The sequence below is a fragment of the Ochlerotatus camptorhynchus genome, unplaced genomic scaffold (genome assembly GCF_037179485.1).
Source record: "Ochlerotatus camptorhynchus isolate MF236.1 unplaced genomic scaffold, CSIRO-AGI_Acam_v1.1 ptg000267l, whole genome shotgun sequence".
Lineage (NCBI taxonomy): Eukaryota > Metazoa > Arthropoda > Insecta > Diptera > Culicidae > Ochlerotatus > Ochlerotatus camptorhynchus.
Genome location: NW_027040757.1, coordinates 3,245,231 through 3,268,377, shown reverse-complemented (window position 1 = coordinate 3,268,377; position 23,147 = coordinate 3,245,231). Strand labels below are relative to the sequence as shown.

Here is a 23,147-nt window from a genome sequence, read left to right as displayed (position 1 = left end):
ACCTTGCTACCCTGTACCGCTCTCTGTTCTGACGGGTACCAGACACCAACATCCGGCTTATGGCGACGTTCTTCTCCTCTGTCACTCGCTGGCACTCCTCGTCAAACGACCCGTTCCGGGGCGCCTCTGAGCTGTACCTATCACCTCTCGTGCTGTTGTGCTCACCGCTCCGTGGACAGCTTGCCACAGATTGTTGAGATTCTCGTTTACGTTGATTTCCGCTATCCGCTCATTCAGCTTCTGGTGGTACTGTGCAGCAACACCATCTACTGTCAACCGCTGGATGTTGAAACGCATCGATCTCCGGTTTCTCGAACTCGTAACGGTCGATAGACGCGCTCGAATTTTCGCGACAAGGACCCCTGAAGGTCCTGACATCTACGACATCCGAGAAATGCCGACCATCCACCAACACGTGGTCGATCTGGGAGCAAGTTTCGCCATTAGGGTGTCTTCATGTGTGCTTTCGGATATCCTTGCGTGCAAAGTGGGTGCTACTGATGGCCATATCACGAGCAGCAGCGAAGTTTATCAGCTTCAGGCCATTATCATTCGTTGCAGAGTGAAGGCTCTCTGATTCAATGATTGGGCGAAAGAATTCCTCTCTTCCGACCTGCGCGTTTGCATCTCCTATGACAATCTTCACGTCGCGTTTAGGGCACTCATCATAGGTTTTATCCAGGCTTTCATAAAACGCGTCCTTCACGTCATCGGATTTATCGTTAGTCGGTGCGTAGATGTTGATCAGGCTGTAATTGAAGAATTTGCCACGAATCCTCAAAACGCAGATGCGCTCGCTAACCGGTTTCCACCGCATAACCCGCTTCATCTGTTTCCCAATCAGTACGAAACCAACTCCGTGTTCTGCTCTATCGCCACCGCTGTAGTAGATATGGTATTTGAACGATGTGTTGGCGATAGGATCCACCGCCCTGAATTCACGTTCTCCAGATCTAAGCCACCGTACTTCTTGAATAGCAGCCACACTCACATTCACCTTTTGCAGTTCACGGGCCAGAAGGCCCACTCGTCCAGGTTCATTTAACGTTCTGACATTCCAAGAACCGAGTTTCCATTCATTGTCCTTCGTTTTTTCTTCTTCTTACTTCATTTTTCTGAGTATTTTTTATAATTCAGTATGCTACCGTACCAGGGTCGCGATACCTACATCGTGTTGATGGGGCTGCCATCTTAGGTTTAGTTGACACGATTAAACATTTCTCGTTTTAGCCGCTGGATGCCAGACAGACGCTGTTTGAGCCGTACCTCCTGGTGGACAGACGCTCGACGATTCGCACCTCCTCAGCCTTGCTATCATCACGATATGGGTTAATCGTAATGACATTGCCCACACTCCGCTACCAGCACATATATGGGCATATACTGGCTGTCATCATCCGACACGTGGAAGCGTGAGGTAGGAGCTTGTGAAGACCAGAGCTATGTTGGACGCTCTTTCCCCTGTGGTCCTCACCATTTTGGGGTACCCGCCTACAAGGTACTCTCCCAAATTCTATGTCGCCGCCTGTCACCATTTTCAAGAGAGTTCATGGGGCAATACCAGGTGGGATTCATGGGTGCTCACGCTACCACGGATCAAATTTTCGCGATTCGGCAGAAATGCCGCGAATACAACGTGCCCACACATCATTTGTTCATCGATTTCAAATCCGCACACGACACAATCGATCGAGATCAGCTATGGCAGATTACGGCACGAGTACGGATTTCCGGATAAACTGACGCGATTGGTCAAGGCGACGATGGATCGAGTGATGTGCGTTGTTCGAGTATCGAGGACACTCTCGAGTCCCTTTGAATCTCGAAGGTGGCTACGACAAGTTGATGGACTTTCGTGTCTGCTATTCAACATCACATTGAGGGTGTGAACAGAAGAGCTGGGATAGACACGAGTGGCATGATCTTCAGGAAGTCCATACAGTTTGTTGGCTTCGCCGATGACATTGACATTATGGCACGGAACTTTGAGACGATGGCGGAAACGTACATCAGACTGAAGGCTGAAGCTAGACGGATTGGACTTGCCATCAACGCATCAAAGACAAAATACATTAAAGGAAGAGATTTTATGGAAGACAATGTTAGCCTCCCACCCCGAGTTCAGATTGACGGTGACGAAATCGAGGTGGTTGACGACTTCGTGTATTTGGGCTCACTGTTGACTGCCGAAGATGATACCAGCAGAGAAATTTAAAGACGCATTATGGCAGAGAATCGTGCCTACTTTGGACTCCGCATATAATTTACACCGCACGTAGTTGACTATCTTCAAGACGCTGATTAGACCGGTGGTCCTCTACGGCCACGAGACCTGGACGATGCTCTTGGTGTTTTCGAACGGAAGGTGTTGCGTACCATCTACAGTGGAGTGCAGATGGATGACGGAACGTGGAGGACGCGAATGAACCACGAGAACCACATTGCGAAAATTGGGCGACTACGGTGGGCTGGGCACGTCGTAAGAATGCCGCACGATGACCCAGTGCAAAATGGTTCTCGAAAGCGATCTAACAGGAACAAGAAGAAAAGGCGCGCAGAGGGCAAGTTGGATCGACCAAGAAGAAGGTGACCTGCGGACCCTTCGCAGACTACGAGGCTGGCGAACTGTGGCCATGCATCGAGTAGAGTGGAGACGACTTCTTCGGACAGCAGAGGACAACAAGGCCGTAGCCTGATTGGTAAGGTAAGTACAAATATCAGCTATCATTGATAGTAGCATTTGAAATTTCAATCGTTTGCCATTTCAAGCAGCTAAGAACGTGGAAATGGAGCATATCATAAATCTGTTTAAAGTATTGTATTTTCTATTAGACTGAAATCTCTTCGAAAGAATGATACATTGATCTTTCGCATCATTGTAGAGGTAACAAAGAACCATGCATGGAAATTGGAATTAAATGGAAATAACTAATCCTTCTCTCTTTCTTCATATTTACATAATAGTTTGTTCTGGTCAATGATATATATTTGAGCGTGAAAGTATATTTAAGAAAGTTACCTAACCTATATGTGAGCGAAAACTCGGCCAATTCGAATCTCGTAAAAAAACATCAAAATAGCATATTCTATATTTTTCAACAAATCATAACTAGCGGCGCCGGTGGTATAGTGGTAAGCGAGACTGTCTCTCACTCCAAAGGGCCTGGGTTCAATCCCAGTTGGCACCATCGGGATTTTTTGAGACATCAAGTCTGAAGTCGTTGGTCCCCGGTCCATGAGTTGTAATGGGTCAATAGGTAGGGTCCAGGTGTGGGAGCTGTATCCCTGGTCTGGCGTCCGAAGCATTGGTACTCAGTACCAAATAAAAAATTTAAATAAAAAATGGAGGTTTGACCATAAGCCAAGGGTTTTTTTGTTCGACTTCTATTGGAAGGTTTTTCCGAGTTTCTTCTGGCTTTCCCTGGAAATTTATTTTCGAGTTTCCTTTGGATGTGACATCCGATTTTTTTCCGATATTTTATTTAAATTTTCGCCACAAGTTTCTCAATTCGTGTGTTGGAAGTTTTCTTCTGGAATTTTCCGATCATAGTTCAAAAGCTAAAATTTTGCTTTGATTAACGGCTTTCTCAGTCTTCAAACACTGCAACGACTACGATGTAATCTGCCCGACATTTCGGCCATGGGTTGTGGCCTTTTTCAAGGGAAAATATTGTTTGTCGTTATTGTCAACAGTTTAGGCGTTGTTGTGGCTAATTTTCCATATTTTGGTTTCATTTAAAGTTATTTAATTGAAAAAAAAAATAACTACTTGGTCACAACTTTAATCACCACTTGAGAACAACGATAATTTTGAAACTAAGTTAAAAAAAAAAAAAGAGTGTTTTAAGACTGAGAAAGCCGTTAAATTAAGCAATTCCCTTCAAGTCCCACCATCGTTAAAGTTTTCGCTTTAAAAAACGGCAAAAATATATAATTAAATAAATAAATAAAATTGGCATCCCATATTCTATTACGGGAAGGATGATTTGTTTGTAGACAGCAAGCTTATTTTTCAGGGACAGGGTAGACTTCCTGTTCATGAGTGGATACAACGATCTTATCAAGATGTTGCACTTGGTTTTGGTTTTGTCAACGTGCTCCCTGAAAAGAAGCTTGCTGTCTAGTGTTAGCCCGAGGTACACGACCTCTTTGGACCATTCCACCACTGAGCCGTTTAAGCAGATCTTATTATTTTCAGACGGAACAAGTCTGGGAGATTTTGAGTATGGAAAGATGATGACGTGGGTCTTTGCCACGTTGATACGGATCTTCCAGCTGTTGAAATATTCAGACAGGACGTCCAGGCCTCTCTGAAGTTTGGCAGTCAGAGCTCCGATGACCCTACCCTTGTAGACGTTGGATGTGTCATCTGCGAACAGAGACAACGATCCACCATCAGGGAGAGCCGGGATATTGGAGGTGAACAGGTTGAATAGAATGGGGCCAAGGATGCTTCCTTGTGGAACCCCGGCAAGTTTAGGTAGCTCATATTTATACCATCCGTTTTTTCCCTCATTTATCCAGCACTGCTTGCTGTGTTAGAATTTCCTTTCACATCTGTCATGCTTCACGCTAATTTAGCTCAACTCAAATGGAGTGTTTCATTACTTGACACAACAATCAAGTTTTTTTTTATTTTTTTTTTTTATTATTATTATTATTATTCCACATCAACTTTATCTACCACATTATTAATATTGATTGCTAAGGGAAAACAAAATATTTGAAGTTTGTTATTAACGTTATGATCGATTAGAGAACTTCAGTCCCATTGACTTCAGAACAATTGTAGGGACTTTACAAAAGTTCTGAGAAATGAAAGGAGATGCTGAGAATTTCAGCAAAGCTTCATAAACAAATTGTGGGAACGTACGAGAAGTGAACATCCTGAAAATATGGTTTAAGCTTTGAGAACCACTTCTGTTAGCTTCCGAAAAACTACAGGAACTTTTAAGAAGTGCCTAGAATTTCAGAAAACTTCATCGGTGCCAAGAGTACTTCAAAAGTAAAGAGAACTTGAGGAAAGTTGTGAAAACTTTTAAGAGGTTTTAAGTACCTCAAAGGCGAGTTCCTGTAACTTTAGTCCAGATTTTTGATCCTGCGGACTCACTCAATATGCTTGTCAATTGTAGGCCAATGTTAACTGTCAAACGGGAGCCAAACATTTCGAAGCCACGAATGTAGTTACTCTTCTTATCTATCGTCAATTATTGTCAATTCATAGACATTATCCATGCTTTTTCGTAACACATCACATTATTAACTGTAAACTCAACGGCAGAAACCAAAAGGCTCTGTGAAGGAAGCTTAAAAGCCACCAGTTTCGATGGCTCAGCTGAGTTACTACAATTCCATTCCAATAAAACATATTCTTGCAACAAGAATGTAAACAAACATCATGAGAGATTTTGGCGCGATTCAACTGAAGAAGAGCAAACAAATTAGCTACTTGAGACTCGACTTGAGAACATTTTCAGGCTCTTTTCGGTTGGCTTGTAAAATAATATCTATAAAGTCCGTAGTATCCAGGTTTTTAAAAGCTTGCCTTACGCTCCTCTAGCTGGAAAGTAAAACACGTGCAGGAGAGTAAATCTGAGTTGCTACGCAGTTAATGCATAGACTAACACTAATACCATAGAGGTAACTCTAAGACTAGAAGGTCCTGAAGAAACGAGCTCAACTTTTTGGCTCAGCTCTGGTCTCGACCATTTGTCGCAACAAAGACCATCCGGAAAGCAAATGCACAACCAGGCGCAACAGGATTGGTCAAATGACTAGTTCAATTCTAGACTAACATTTGAAAAGGGCGTAATTCCAAAATGACCATATCGAGAAAATCGCTTCTCAATTTTGATGACCTAAAAATTAATCCTATTTCACGACTTTCGATTTTCTGGATGATTTTATAAGCTTGACATATAGTTAATAGTGTAATCTATCATCATGCATCACTAAAAACTCAAAAAAAGTTTTCTTTGTCGTGAAATCGAGAAGAAAACATCATACGCCCTGATAATTTCATACATGTTGTTACCCCCCGGATTATCCACCCTTTGAACTGCCAACACTGGTGATACGCCGTGGAAGTACACCCTCGGGATATTTTGTTTGTTGTTCCGCCTTGGTTCTTCGTTCGCAAATTTTGTGAGAGTGGAATTACGCCCGGAGATTTTTTGGTCTTCTTTTTGTTCGTTGTTTACACGTGAACTATCAATCGGATGCATTTCAAATAAATCGGGCGTGACTAGATACTACAGACTCAATACGTTTGGCATATTAAAACGATATAATTCGTAGTTCTGGTGCAAGGCGTAACAACCAGATGCATCATAGAGTTGAAAGTTGGAAATACGCCATGTAAGAAGAAACGTTTTTGATGATTTGAAGTGATATTTTCTTCTACATTTTCGTGTTTATCGAGTAGTTTGTGAACTATTATCTCTATATGTGGCAAAATATGGTTTGTTTACATTTTGGCTCTTACGCCCCTTTTAAATGTTAGTCTAGAATTATGCAGAAGCCGAAACACATAAGCATCGGCTCGTTCACGCGTGCGTATGTGTGTGCGTTTATTTAAATCATCGTATAAATGCTCCACGCTAACTTAATTCTACTCAAATTGAGTATGGCGTTACTCGACTCAGCTCTCTAGTTTTAATACATTCAATATGTATTGTTATCATGTTAATTATTATTATTATTATTATTCCATACCCAACACTATCTACCACACGGAAAACAAAACAAGGAGGAAAAAAGGACCATTTGCATTCAAAATTCTTGTTTTCTCCATACATTTTTGGGAAAGGAATTATATTGGAACATTATGCAACATATTAAAACATCCATCAACTTTATGTGGAATATATCGTGAACTGGTTGCCTGTAAATTACTGATTACCAATTCGCAATATATTCCACGTAAAGTTAACCGATAATACAAAACCATTAATGGACCTTACTGACTACCTTAACCTTTACAATTAAAGTTGGTTTGAGATAAGTAAAAAGTTCTAATATAGTCCTCTCTCCGAAAATGTATGGAGAAAACAACTATTTTGAATGGTAATGGTTCTAACAACCAACTATTTGTAAGGTTCACTTCGAAAGAAACTTAATACATAAGGTTAAAACTATATCACACAAACGTTCAACATAACAACAATTTAAATAATAAACAATTTTTAACCATTTTTGTTAAGGTCATGTTATGGTTCGCATTTATGCGGATGCATGAAGTGCCGTTCAGATAAGCGGGTGTCCACGGTATATTGAATTTTTATGATTTTTTTTTTATAACGGAAGCAAGTATGTATTGTCTTAAACTTTTAGGATGCAAAAAATCTAAAAAACGAATCAATTCAAAATAAAGGGATCGAAAAAGTAAAAACCAACATCACCTCCGTCATTACTTCAGCTAAATCGAGTCAAAACACGGACCGCTTATCAATGCAGACCAGCAAGCAGTTATTCAACCATTAGAGAAATAAACAAAAACAAAAGCAACCGCACCCGTGACGGAAGTTCAAAGATTTCGTAATTCATGCTTTCTCGCGTGTACCTACATTTCTCTTATCAGCAATTTTCTGTTTGCTCTTGACATTTACCCGCCCCGGACTGGATTATCATTCTGCTCTAGAAAGATTTTAAAAGTTGAACCGCTCAAGGGTACATAATAGACATAAGGAGCTAAACATAGGCATAAACAACAACAACAACAACATCGTATATTTAAATCAGATCATGAATTATATTAAAGTTGATGGCATTAAGGAAGCTAAAACCGGAAACTGTATCGCTTCACTTCTACCCCTACTGACACTGAAACGGACTACGAGGCGAAGAAAATGACGGGAAAACTTTACCTGCTATACTCTCAAACTATGTAGGGTTTAGGTACCTGTTGGCGGTCTAAGTGTCCCTATTATTGGTCCCATACTTAAATTTCGAATGAAATAAATTTTAGCCAATGTTTGTCCAGACGACGCTTTTCACTAAGAAAAATTGAAGAACATTCGATCCATAGGTCAACATTAGAGCCATTTCCCCTACCTATAGGTAGACGAGATTTGATACATCCATATGCACTGTTTCGGGAACTCCATACGTCATGCTAAGAAGAGATGCATCCTTTCGATCAAGGGTGGCGGAAGTTTGTCTACGCTCTCATGCTAACGACTTTTGGCGCGGATTGAAGTTTTAATGTGATTTTTTGTTAGTGTCTATCTCAGTATTGCGGTTTCATTCCTCACTGCGTTAGATCCACAAAGTTTCACTCTCTTCAATGGCATCGTCGCGGATTCGACGGCCGAACGTTTTTCGAGCAAAGCCACAACACTTTTTCTTCCGTTGCTTGTCTGTTTGCATTTCAAAGAGAAGGATGTCGAACTTTATCTTTCGTGACCGACGAGTTGCATTCCTGCATGAGCAACGCGGATGTGCTCGTCAACTTTACAATAAGCTGGATTTGACATATTCAAAAGCCATTATTCTTGAGGGTTCACTTTCAGAACTTACTAGTGTAAGTTTTAAGCACATTATCAAGTTGCTTTTACTTTATAGATGCGAAACAATAAACCAATTCCACCGCAAATGACGTAAAACTCCACCTTCTCCGAATTGCATGAAACTTTGCACAATTGTTTGTTATGGGCAATCATTGACATTTATGCAAAAATTCGGCCATTTTTAATTACGTGATTTGTTTTAAAATTGCGTCTTTGACATTTATCAATATATTGGAGATCTCTGTGGAAAACACTATCGCTTTCATCCGAGGGGGACGAAAGTCCCAGATTTATTCAAATGTTGCCAAAACTAACTCATAGTTCGAAGAATCGATTCATAGTCGGACGAATCCATTCTATCGATTATATCCGATATAATCGAGCTTAAATCTTTAAAAATGGATAATATTTGTTTGTATCGTTCACATCTTTGTTATCGGATCACATCTCTATAATTTTCATAACAAGTAACGGTGACAGCTGTTTGTTTATAAGAAAGGAACATCGCGTAAATCTCTACCAACAATACAATAAGGCGAATAAGCTTTTGTAATCAAACTTTTAATGCTCTTTCCTCGTGAACTGAAGCTTGCCTTGTCAAACAAACAACACCATCAGGTAGGGAAAATTCTCTTGCTATTCAATATTGGTGTTCGATTGGTAAGGTGAGCTTCGGTTTGTGAGATAAGGGCATTACAATTTGTTTGATCCACCCTTCTGTATTATTGTTCGAGCTCGATCATTATTCTTAAACAAATCTATAGATAGAACTGGAAGTAGTACGTAACAGCTTTAAAGTGTTTCCTTGTAGAGTCCATTTTTCCATCACATCTCGCAATTTTAAGAGCAGACAACTCAAGACCTACGAGGTTTATACATCTGCAAATTTCAAACATTGCTTGCTTCTCCGCAGTAAACAACAAGTAGTAGCTTTCAGCTACGTGAATTTACAGAAACCTTATTATTTTTACATATAAAATTGCGAACTGAAACACGAAAAAGGGCGCTACAGAGAATCACCTTAACAATGACTTCTCTCGATGATCACTAGGAAATCAAGACACGTCCACACAAACAAATATAACCATCATGTAAAGGAAGTCTTCTAGAAATATTAAAAAAAAGTAAGAGGTTGTATCCAAGACTCGACCGTAGATTTGACGTAGGATTACGTGTTCGGTATCAATATTTGGCGACTATGTTAGGGAAACCACTTTTTGCAGGCAATCGGTGATAATTTTGATAACCATTTCCACAATTGGACATTTGTGTAATTTTCAATAGTAACCTAAATGAAAATTGATGAAGTATTGAATTTCGCAGCTTTGAAGAAAAACTACCTAGCAATTGGCTTGTTGAGAATTAAAATCCATCCGCTATTGACAGAGTTATAAGTGGTCAACACCTGACCACTTTTGGTAACACGGTCGATTTTGTTTTTTTTTTAATTGCATCCCCAATATGTTGCCAAGAGACCGTAATCCTATGTCAAAATGTAAACTTTGCGGGAGACGATGTCATAACACTCAAAAGCAATTTTGTGAAATATGAAGTGAAACAAATCCTCGTTCTGCATGATGATTTTGTTTGATTGTATTTATTTGTAAAGTCGCCGGGAAATACCAGCTGGTGAATTGTTTTTTTTATGATAACTCTTTACTTGAAAACAGGCAAAAACTCACAAACAGGCTGCTTTTTCATGGTATATAGAGTGCTAATTCAATAATCAATTAATTACCTCAACATTATGCCTCTAATTTTGGCTCATACATAAATTCAGCAATCAACTAAATTTTCAAAAGCAACCAAAAATATTCAATAGTACCGTCCCAATGACGCGTTCATCTGGATAAAATTGATAAATAGCAGATTTTTAGCGATGGGCCCAATCTTAGATCCATAGGCCAACATTAGAGCCAATTCCCCTACAAAAAATTCTATAATCCATATTAAATTTCCTATGTAAGCGCCGATCGAAACAAACATTTTGACGTCACTACAAGGTTGATTGAGTAAAAAACGAATCGTGCAAAGCGGAATGAAAGCTGAGGGAAAAACGGATTAATCATTTTGTCAAGCTTCTGCTTTCACGTTCCATCAGATGTCACTGCTGTTGTTGGCGGTGGCATCGATCGGAAACTACACATAATTTGTTTTCCAATAACTGTTCACAGAGGACAGTGCAGTGCAAAACATGTCTGGTACCTCTATATATGCATTTAGATTAACAACTGAAGTCCCTCCTTTTTTACACATTCTGCACTCAAAATAGCTCACCCCTCTCAGGATTTCCTTCCGAATTGTATGAATGGGGCGGGGCAGAAAGTAGCGTTTTAACAGAATATGTAAAAAAGGAGGGACTTAGAATGTTAATCTAAATGCAGTACCAGACATGTTTTGTACTGTCAGATAGGGTTCACTACCCCATTTCCGGCTTATTAAGCACAACCCGCACTTAGTCTTTCTTAATCTAGCGCAGTTTAGCATCAAACGGAATGTTATTATTACTGATGGCTTCCAAATTTATTTACGTTTATGTACGTACCGTAAAATTTGATATAGAGAAACAAATTGTTTAGATATTGTTATAAGTCTAACACTGCTTCTTGACGCCAAACTCGGCCTACGGATTCTAAACTCGACCTTACGCATTGAAACCGCCAATGAATTCACTTCGGCCTATCGGATAAAGAAAAAAAAAATTGATTCGGTCGGAGAACTTCTTTTGTTTGTGGGAATTATGGGTGCAAACCTTCATATCACGCGTTTTCATTGACTTTATTCGGTAGCTTATTAACTAAATTATCGTACAAAACGCCTAATTGACTTGTTAACTCTAAAATCATGGATTTATTTGAAGTTTTCTGCTCGATAGGCTAAAAATAGCTATTAGACCGAAGTAGTTCTCTACCCTACTCTATTTTGTAATCTATGAAAGGAAATCACAAATTGGGTGTCATAAAAGCACAAACGAAGTGACAGACGGAGCGGCTCGAAAACTTTGGTGACTAACCTGCTATTTCAATTTTTCAGTGTACCACATGGCAACACCACTACTACTGGATTGTACCACATGGCAACACTACTACTGGATTGTACTAGCATTTTCACCAAATGTATTAGAATGTTTTGGTTCTATCTCTTTCACTCTATTCAAAACTGAAATGCATAAAAAAATGACAAAATGATACGCACTCTTTGCACACTGTCAAAGAATCATTGTACATAAAATCAACTTTGTTCAAATCAAAACAAAAAAACTAACCCATCTGGTGGATGATGGCACAAGCTTCCAAGAAAATTCTATTACAGTGAACCACATTATTTAAATTGATTTCTTCGCCAGTTAGTCGTCTGTCACTTCGTTTGTGATAAAAGCATGGCAATTGAGAGATTGAGCTCGTGAGAGCTAATTTTCTCACAAATTTGAATATTTTTTGGCTTTCTGAGGATTGGTAGTAAAGCAGGTAAAACTGTATGAAGAAAAATCATTTATATTAAACAGTATTTTGTCCCTGACTAATAAATTTAACTTGTCGTTCACTTTTTTACCTGAATATGCACCTAAAACGAATTATTTCCACTTCTTTCAAATTCTACATGTGGATTTTTACCAGCGGAACAGCTCCGTCTCTGGAAAATGGCCGGACGATATGATTAATCTCACCAATACAATCAGGCCTACAATTCCACACCTTCTATAGACAGGTTGAGCTGGTTGCGGGAACTGATGACCTTGACAAATGTCCAAATAATACTCTTTAACAGTTTTGTGCTGGTCCTGAAAAGGACCGTTTAGTCGTGATGGTTGAGTAATGCTGAGCTATTAGGGTGTTCAGCACGGATGAGGCTGGCGATCTGTTTATTGTTTGGAGCAAGGTTGACGCGCTAGGCATTGATGACCCACAGCTTCTCACGAGGAAACTGATTTCGATCGCGGTACGGCTTCTTCTTCCTTCTATGGATGCTCGCTGCTTTCAGGATGCATTTCGTGGTGTACAGGATAACGATGTTCAACGCCACACGCCGAAAGCACTGCTGCTACTGATGCTGCTGCTGCGAACACCGTCGACCGGACACCACCACACACGGTGATTGAATGAGCACCGTTCAGTGAGACAGGATCGAATTCGATTTTTAAATCTGTGTTAGGGAATGCAATGTTTGCAGGTAATCGGTGATAATTTTGATCACCATTGCAACAGTTGGACATTTGTGTATTTTTCAATAGTAACCTATTGAAAATTAATAAAGTGTTCAATTTAGCAGATTGGTAGATAAATTCCCAATTCTTTGGCTTGTTTAGAATTAAAATTCATCTGCTATTGACAGTGGTATATGTGGTCAAAACCTGACCTATTTTCGTTCCGCGAACGATTTTGGTTTTTTTGAAATTGCACCCCCAATATGTTGCCGAAAGACGTAATCCTACGTCAAAAGAAACTGCATTCATCTTTGCCTTGGATATAGTCGTTTCAAGATCATGGACTACGATTTGGACAATCCTGGCATATGGCATCAACGGCGTCTATGGTTTGGTCACGTTTGGCCATCAATGCCGGTAGTCAATTAGGTCACCAACCCTCCGTGCAGATATTTTCATTGCTTCCAGAGTTGGAACTTGAAGCTTGAAGGGTTTGAAACAATCACAAAAGCAGGTGCTCAGGAAGTGACAGTTCACATCATGCTACACACTAAATAGAATATCAGCATAATGCTCAATAATTCTAACACATTGAAGATTATCTATGAATAGTGAATGAAATCGGATAATATCGAAAGACGCGTGTTAATTCAAAACGAATCGAATTTATTCAAAACAAATTCGAGAAAATTGAGCAAATTTTATTGAAATTCGTTAAAACAAATGTAGAACAGATTGCTTTCGTCCCCCTTGCTTTCATCCTCATCAGTTCTTACGCGAGAAGTGAAAGTGACGTCAACAATGCCAACAAATGCGATTCTACATGCCGATCCTTTGTAGACCGAGGTGCATCTTCGATAGGACGAAGTTACATCCATTTATAGACCCAATTTGAGTACAATAGATCAACATTACATCCACGTACCTGGAATGTTTTCATGTTAAAATGGTGAGATTAAACATTCAAAGTGTTTTTTTATGTTACTTCATACGCGAAGTTAACGATTTTCAGAGTTGGTTGGAAATGCTAACATGAAGCTTTGGTGTGATGATTTATTAGCTAGAGAATGATCTTTAGAAGAGTGTAGGTGGATAGTTCCGTTAGAGTACGGCAGTATGAAAATTGAATAGAAGTTGAAAATGAGCGAAGGGCCATTAAAGCGACAGTTTTCAAGATAGACGCATATTTTTGCCTAGCCCGTACGATGTACGCGGGGACTTGAAGTATGTCTCCAAGTCCACAGGCAAAAATGTGCGTCCCTCTTGTTGCTCATAAACTGACTGCGGCTGTGGAATAGTTCTAGCGACGTTTTCATCACTACCTAAAGCCCCACGTCGCGAGAGCATTTCCAGTCGATGGTGTGTTATAATGCAGTTCTTCTTTACCCAACTATTGTGTTGCTCCTCTCGTCATGACCAACGTGATCATCTCAGAGAGAAAGCAGTAGGGTGGTTGTTGCGTGCTGTACCATCATCAGCATTGTTGACGGCTACTCCCGCCTTGAGTTGTTACATTCAAAGTGTTTTTTTATGTTACTTCATACGCGAAGTTAACGATTTTCAACAATGCTGATGATGGTACAGCACGCAACAACCACCCTACTGCTTTCTCTCTGAGATGATCACGTTGGTCATGACGAGAGGAGCAACACAATAGTTGGGTAAAGAAGAACTGCATTATAACACACCATCGACTGGAAATGCTCTCGCGACGTGGGGCTTTAGGTAGTGATGAAAACGTCGCTAGAACTATTCCACAGCCGCAGTCAGTTTATGAGCAACAAGAGGGACGCACATTTTTGCCTGTGGACTTGGAGACATACTTCAAGTCCCCGCGTACATCGTACGGGCTAGGCAAAAATGTGCGTCTATCTTGAAAACTGTCGCTTTAATGGCCCTTCGCTCATTTTCAACTTCTATTCAATTTTCATACTGCCGTACTCTAACGGAACTATCCACCTACACTCTTCTAAAGATCATTCTCTAGCTAATAAATCATCACACTAAAGCTTCATGTTAGCATTTCCAACCAACTCTGAGATTAAACAATTTTCAGTCGTGCCTAATCAACTCAACTAACAATTTTAGCTGCAGATAAGCTTAAACAGGCAAAAAATGGCTTACACAGCCAATTTTTACCTGTATAAGCTAGTCTGCAACTGAAATTGTTTGTTGGGAATATCCAAATAATAAGAATATCTAAGCTTACATGTTCACAGTGAAATATCGACTGCAGCTCAATCTTTACATAAGATACGACATAAAATGTAATTGAAGCCTTCATATTAGATCGAGGTTAGGGACATATACCCTATGAGATTTTAAGAATTTTCAGATCATTTTTGTGGACTTTTTGCAGTCCTTTTGTATGGGAAATATCGAGAAAAAATGTTCCTAGCTCCCGATGAAAGCTTGAAGTTAAAGTGTCAAAATTACCGGAAAAGTCCCCTCTTTCAAATGTCAACTTCAATTGGAATGCCGATAATTTTTTGATTCAAATTATTTAAAAAATTTGGCCACAATATTAAGTACGAAATTTATCACAATTTTTAACAAGAATTCAGCGACTTCTAATGAAAATGGCTGAAATATCTTTATGGAAATTGGCAGCAAGCTATACGGAAAGTTCACAACTTCCAAATCAAAAGTTTCTGTTGTTCAAAGAGATAAGTAGCCACCATTATGGCAAATGTATGTAGTTTCATGTGGCCTTGCATGTGAATCCACTTAACCGAGAGTCGAAAGGGGAAATTGATCATGATAATGATTCATGAGTTCAAAAAAGCTACAAGTTATTCCACTATTCTAACTTGTGGTAATTATTAATAACATCCGGAGTCGGAGTCAGAGCCGGTACTTTTTTTTCGACTCCGATTCCGAGTCCTTATGCTCAAAAATGTGTCCGACCCCGTCTCCGACTTCACGACACCGTGTCCACGAATCCGACTCCGACTCCACAGCCCTGATTTATCCTATACCTAATGCATTGTTTATCGTCATACATTTATAAACCCCCTCTCCCCCCCCCCCTTAGAGTGCGACGTACTTAATGGATGTTCCCTAAGAGAATTTCGGATTAACATCAATTCAAATGATTGCCCTGTCTGAACTTAATTCATGTCCTTCATTTCAAAAACTTGCTTCCACCGTATACCCACCAATAACACACCATTGAAACACTCTGATATATGCCACCTCCCATAACCCTAACGATCAAACACGATCCTAACCTTCATGTTCGTGAAGGTTCCATTCGAAAGCACAAGTCTCAGTTATGCACGCACAAATTCAGTCCCGCGTTGAACTTTGATGCTTTGGGGCATTCGCCGTGGACGGGACGTTTGGAAACGCATTGGTTGGCCTGGCGAGAGAATCCCTTTGGGCAGGCCGCGGTGTTGGCCAGCGCTGTTCCCAAGATGGCCAGCAGGAACGTCAGAAGCCATAGAAATTTCATCTTCAAGCTAAAATAAACGAAAGTAAATGAAATGGAGCATGTATTGAGGGCAAACTGATTGGGGCTTACCGATTGTTTCGAATCGAAGAATTCGGATGAACGTTGTTTCAGATAGGCAAGCAGTGGATTACTGAATGTTTGATTTTGGAGCCTGGTCGCTTTTATTATTTTTTTTTTGCAGTTGTTTACTTTCTTTAATCTTTTCGGGTTCGACCTTCTTCTGAGTTGATTGCAGTTAATAATGCTTTCATAGGCCTATCTCATCTCATTTTATGGTTTGGTTTTGCTTCCTGGATGATGTGTATTTCCTAAAATCAACAGAATTTATTTAACTAACATTCGACACACTATTTTGGTCATATGAACCAAACGTAAACAATTACTTTAAACGTCGATGGCTCACGAATAACGACACACCCACGCAAACTAACTACCCCATCCTGATTGAGCAAACTTCCTCTACCAGGTGTCGGTTTGTCTGAATGAGTCCTTATCCGCGGGCAATCGGTGAATAAAAGTAATTCGACAGTGAGCTTTCATAAAGGGTGTATTCGAAAAAAAAAATTGGACACACATATTTACTCACCAACATAAAATTGATTATCAGATTTTCTTGAAATTTTCAGGGAATGAAAAACTACTAACAGTTACCTCTATGCTACTAATCAGTTATGGTTTACAAAATTTGTTTAAATTCAATGTTGTGTCCTATCCCGAATGCCCACACTTTCCTTTTCACTTCACCCATTAAATTTTGTGCAACCGATTTTCCCAGTTTGTTGTTTTTACCTAAATTTTTTTCAACTCCAGCTGTTTACAAAGTTACGTCTTCATAATTGCCCAGAATGTTTCAATTGGTTCATATGAATTTGGTGGGCTCATATATTTTGGCACAAACTTGACTCCGTTGGCTCGGTACAGAGGTCGGTACCACTCCAACACGTTTCGAGTGTAGTGGCAGGTCACTTGTGACTGTGCTGGTAGTGTTTCTTGTGTGTTTCAGGGTGTTTCTGTGTCGAACGAGCTGTCAAAACGTTAAGTGGCACCATACAATGTTTACTGGCAACCATGATTTCCACAACGCTGAAAATGACAGATCCCTCTGCAATCGTATGGACTTCTCTGACGTTTGTGAATTACTCAAGTTTAGTGCAGAACTTTGGGTAAAATCAAAGGTTTTCTTGCACTTATACTTATAATTTACCCCGAGATCTGCACTAATACCAACAATCAATACGAAACTAACGATTTCAAATTGGCTCACTACTTGACTAGCCTATTGGTCCCAAGCAAATCGATTAACGTATCCCATTCTAGTCGACATTCTAGTACTACACAATGTTTGTTTTGATTAGCCATGAAAGTTTGACAGATAATATGAGGGGTTCGTGGATTTTCGAGGGGTGCATCGATTAGCTTGGAACCGAAGATAGTACCAGAGCTGAGCCAAAAACTTGAGCACTTTTCTTCGGGACCTACTAGTCTTAGAGTTACCTCTATACTAATACGGTGTTATCATCGCCAATTATACGGAACAAATCATTGGGGAAAACGGGTTCAACGGCAACTGGGCAGTGGTTCTTGGTAGATCATAACAGTAAAAAAACTACATTTGAAGACTCACGGCCTGGTGCACTGAAGGGTAGAAAAGCTGTCTACGGAGTTCCACGATCCTACGAACGGTTCTTCTGATGGAAGCTTAGTTAATTCCAGCACCTCGCATCCATATCAAGATTATGCTGACCGGGAAAACTTTGATTGAAGACTCTTACCACCAACTCAGGCACCTACCAGCTTACGAACTACGGCGAAGGCTGTACATCATCTTCCGAGGGGAAGAAGGTCTGGATTACGGTGGCGTTTCTCGAGAATGGTCCGCATGAGGTGCTCAATCCAATGTATTGTCTGTTAGAGTATGCGATAATTTCTTCTTTCGAACATCCTCCGGAACATCGGACTTAGACTTGGCAACGAAATATTCTTGCCCAGGAAGTTGGCGGAAGTCGGCCTTGACGGAAGTTTCGTCGTCCATCACGATGCAACACTATTTGGTGAGCAACTTTGTATAAAGTTTCCGAGCATGGGTTTTCGCAGTGATGTTTTGCTTTTCATTTCGGTTTGGGGCTTTTTGCATCTTGTAATCATGTAACCCAGCACGCTTACAGCATGGTTTTCTGCACTAAACCGACGGACATCTTGGACTATTTAGCGATAACTCGAATTGACATGTTTGGACGGTTCTTGGACTGCTGCACCACTTTCATGGTCATTGTACTGTCCATTGGACCACTTTTACAGCCACTCTCTTCCTTCCTACCTTCGGGCACTCAGACGCTCCTTGAATGTTCTTATCACACGAGACACAGTTCTAGATAGAGCTGGAATTAGGGCGTAACAGCTTTTGTAAACAATGACTTCTATCGATGATTTCTAGGGATTCAAGGCACGTCTACGCAGACTAACCTAACTAACGGTAAGGGGAAGTCTTTATCTACCCGATGAGGATATTGGTTTGCGTGGGCGAGCCTTGAATTTTTAGAAGTCATCAAGAGAAGTCATTGTTTACAAAACAATGAGTCTCCGCGTACATCGTACGGGTTAGGCAAAAGATGTGCGTCTGATTTCAAAAACTGTCGCATTAATGGCCCTTCGCTCATTTTCAACTTCTATTGAATTTTCATACTGCCGTACTCCAACGGAACTATCCACCTACCCTCTTCAAAAGATCATTCTCTAGCTAATAAATTATCACACTAAAAGCATAGAGGTAACTCTAAGACCACTGGGTCCCGAAGAAAATCATTATTATTTTTGGCTCACTCAGTACCAGAACAACGGTCCCAAGCAGTCCCAAGCTATTTCACTCACCCCTGCATGTTCTGCATGAATCCACACACCCCTGATGTTATCTGTCAAACTTTCATAGCGAATCAAAACAAACATAGTGTAGTAATAGAATTTCAACTAGAATAGGGTACGTTAATCGTTTGCTTGGGACCAATAGGCTACTAAAGTGGTGAGCCAATTTAAAATCGTTAGTTTCGTATTGATTGTTGCTAAAAGCTTCATGTTAGCATTTCCAACCAACTCTGAAAACGCTAACTTTGCGTATGAAGTACATAAAAACACTTTGAATGTTACAAAAGCTGTTAGGCACTAATTCCAGCTCTATCTAGAGTTGTATTTGCAATTCCAAGCTTTTTAGCGATCCATCGGTTGGACGCCTCTGTATTTTGATTGTAAGTGCTCAAAAAATGTTTACTGACATTTTCTTGTTTTGACGACTTGACTGGAACTACTGTATGAATAACTTTGAAACCTGACAGATGTAAACTATACACTTTGAACAATATTTACTCAAATTTTCAGGTTTTTTTTTAACCTCATACTGTTCAAAAGTTACAGAAAATTTTCGGTATGCCACTTTTATCGAATACACCCTTTAAAGCAATGATCGATTCTCTTAGGCGATTTTCTCTTTTGTTAATAACTTGGATTAACATTTCTCGGTGCTTTTAATTTTGCTTTTGGTAGCCAATACAACCTGTCACAGCACTGTATTGTACAAATTTGAGAAAATTGTTTCCCTTAGCTGTACACGGAAGAAAAAAACCCGTTCCGAAATTCGGCATCCTCAAGTCACGAATTTCGGAACAAACAAACTTTTCGTTTACGAAAGTACAGCATGAATAAAAATCATGAAATCGGGAACAATGTCTGCAAAATAATCATAACGCCTGCGTTGCGGTGCTCTAGGCAGTGTTGAGATTTTTAATTGACAGACTTCCGCGAGATATTGCCAAAATGGTATTTTCACATAGTCACTGGTAGACTTGATCCTCAAAAAAAAAAACCTTTGTCAAAATATCATTCATTTTTAGTCAATGACAAAGATTCACCTGGTAAAAAAAAGTGTAATCACCGACAAACCGACATGAATGATCATACAAAGTATCATCACATTTCTGATCAAAGCACAAAACTGCAGTTGTATTTGTTGCTGCATCTTGGAGTGGCCAGTGTTGATACTTGGAATCTTTTTGTATCCTACTTGGCCTGTCCCGTTAATGTGTACCCAGACGACCAGACCGGGAATCGAACCCAGCCACCTGCAGCATGATCTTGCTTTGTAGCTGGTATACTGCTACAAACAGTTTTTGAATTTAATAATCAATTCCATTAGCACCACCCCACTCTTTACCGGACATATCGAATAATTTCATTGTTTTCATATCCATTCACCGCCAGATGCCCCTCTTGTGCGATCCATCATGTTCTGGAGCTTCTCTCCTTCGCCACCAGAGTGGAGCGAATGAATCTGTCAACAGCGTCAACTGTACCATGGTGGGTATATAAATGGTGATACAGCTTTGTCACTATATAGGCGAGGAGGTCGTGGGGGGGAAAAGTGCGGTTTTAGAGCAAATCGTAAACAAACTCGGTCGCTGTCCCATACAAAAATCCAACATGGCTGAATCATAAATTTGACACATTAGAACACCTATATGTAGTCACCTTGAACTGTACTTCTGTGAATTCGGCACCCACACGGTTAGAAAAAAGAACCCAAAATTAAGTTCTTTTCACTCATCTCGGCACTATAGTGCAGGAACCCAAAAGTAGGTAAAGCGGGTCAAAGTAATTTTGATTGGCAAATCAAAGTTGGCACTCGTGGAGAATAGAAGAACTATGAAAGTGATGATGGTTTCAAAATTTTCCACGGGGAGGTATACAAATGCAATCTTAAAATGCTTTTATTTTGCAAATTGAGCATTTTATTTAATTCTGGTTGCTGCTACAGTTGTAGAAAAGCTGAAATCTATGTCTACACCTAAAAATCTGAAAAGAAATTATTTTTCTATATTATGTGTCTATTAAGTAGTCCTTAAGTTTTCTACTAGCGTAGCATTAACCAGAATTAAATAAAATGCTCCATTTGCAAAATAAAGGCATTTTAAGATTGAACTCGTATACCTCACCGTGTAAAATTTTGAAACCATCATCACTTTCATAGTTCTTCTATTCTCCACGAGTGCCAACTTTGATTTGCCAATTTACTTGTGTGCAGTTCGTATGGAATTTTCCACTAGCTTTTTAACCAAAAGTAAGTTAGTTGTACCCAACAGTAGGTAAATATGATTATACCCAACGTTGGGTTCCCACACTTTACTACCCCTGTTGGGTGGTTTTGCTCCTTCTTTTTTGACAACATTAGAAGGAGAAAATGAGACAAACTAGTCAAAAGTAGGTAAAAGTGAACTGGCCGTTGGGTACTTTTTTCTTACCGTGCAGTTTTTCCAGCATCCTTTTTTTTACCACCTTTTTTTAGCACCCATTTTTTCAGCTGCGGGTAGATTAGCGCACCGCAGCGCCGCCAAGTGTAAACTAGTGGCAGCTGTTGGATAGTTGTGAACTCGGCACCCTTTTTTCCGAAGCTTCCTGTAGAGGTATTTACGTTCAATGATTAATGATCGATTTAGCTGATGATTGCCCACGATTTTGACGATGGTTTGGATGGAGCATATTTAGCTCAAGTCTAGTCCTATCCGGTGGCATTGCGATATTGGACGCAATTATGGTACTTTCATATGGACGCAATTATGGTCAATTATGGTACTTTTACTTCGACGGTGACTCTGTAGCAGCTCTTTACTCGTTAAAATCCAACAAGCAAACGTCAGACTGTGCGTGATATACAAGGTGGACTTTGCAGTATCCTTTCACTTCCTTTGTTATTCTATCACATTAGCGTACATCTGTATCGATCAGGGCTCGTGCAAAAGATTATGGACCGTATACGAAGAAAAGTTCGAGCGATTGGCGAGGAAGACTCGAGCAATGGTCTTAGAATTAGCATAATACCTACACAGCAAAAAAAGTTGTTGAATATTACATCGAAACAGCTGCACATAGGTCAATCCATCGGTTGTGTAATATTACGATGAGTGATGTACTCAAGGGCCTTTGATACAATACAAAAGACCGACGTAATTTTCCCGATGTAATAAATTTGACGTTCACGAAGCGATGTACACAATTGGATGTAATGGCAAACTTTATGAAATTTGTATTTTTTTAAAGTTCGAGGGAGTATCATTGAAGCTCGGATAATTTCATAGAAGTGAGAGGCTTTTCTTTATGAAAGTGATCAATTGCGGTTTAGAACTATATTGAACACATATATTTTCTCTTCCATCTTTCCTGACCTGCGATACCTCGTGCGATACTCATTCTTTCCCTGATCCCTTCGTTTCTCTCTAACTTCCAACAACGATTCATTCACCTCTTCATACTTTACCGTTAATAACGACAAAGGCGGACTGCCATCGCCCTCGCTCTGACGTCACTGTTCAACTACCGGGAGAACGTCTGAAATGTTCGTCCATCTTGGTCCGGTCCATACTCGAGAGAATTGGCCCACCACTCGCCTCCGTGGTGCCTATCGGTCCCTAGCACTTCTGGCCCACCGCACGAAATCGGTGCCATCCGATCGAACAAACGGGATGCTTTCTGATGTTCTAAAAACGGTTTTACACACGCACTGTCCGCCGTATTTATCGAAAATGGCGATGATCAGCTGGCCATACAAGACTACTCACAATATATGAAAGAAACCTTGGAACGGACCGAAAAAAGAGACCATTTGAAGAAATTCCCGGTGCTTTTACTGGCCACAAAACAGTATTTCGTTTTCTGCAATAACAATGGTGGCTCGATTGGTGGTTCGTCGTCTCAAACGTCAGTTCGATCCGCATCAGAGCGAAAAAGCTGGCAGTGTTGCGAGATGTAATATCGCGTAGTAATTATCTGTCATATCGCATAATATTAGTGTAATATTACACAACTATTTGTTGAATGATCTATGTGCAGCTGTTTCTGTGTAATAATTATGTTAGTTCTATGTGAATATTACACACATGCGACGGAATGAAAAATAGTCAATTTGTTTCGGTGTAATTCGAAGAGCGACATAATATTACATAGAATTGGTGTTAATTTATATGCAAATTCTCACAATTACATCTACTTTCATGATCCGTTA

General features: G+C 40.0%; 2 protein-coding genes across 2 annotated transcripts in view; one reads left to right on the top strand and one right to left on the bottom strand.

Moving 5' to 3' along the window:
- Positions 1-23,147, top strand: part of LOC135705450 (NADH dehydrogenase [ubiquinone] 1 beta subcomplex subunit 2, mitochondrial-like) — a 247,189-nt gene that overhangs the window by 216,160 nt on the left and 7,882 nt on the right. The window lies entirely within an intron of this gene.
- On the bottom strand, positions 15,747-16,272 carry LOC135705496 (uncharacterized). Its single transcript, XM_065227245.1, has 2 exons — positions 16,175-16,272; positions 15,747-16,112 (listed from the first exon to the last, which is right to left on the bottom strand). Exon 2 carries the CDS (start codon positions 16,103-16,105, stop codon positions 15,920-15,922), a length of 186 nt encoding a protein of 61 aa, XP_065083317.1. The 5' UTR covers positions 16,106-16,112; positions 16,175-16,272; the 3' UTR covers positions 15,747-15,919.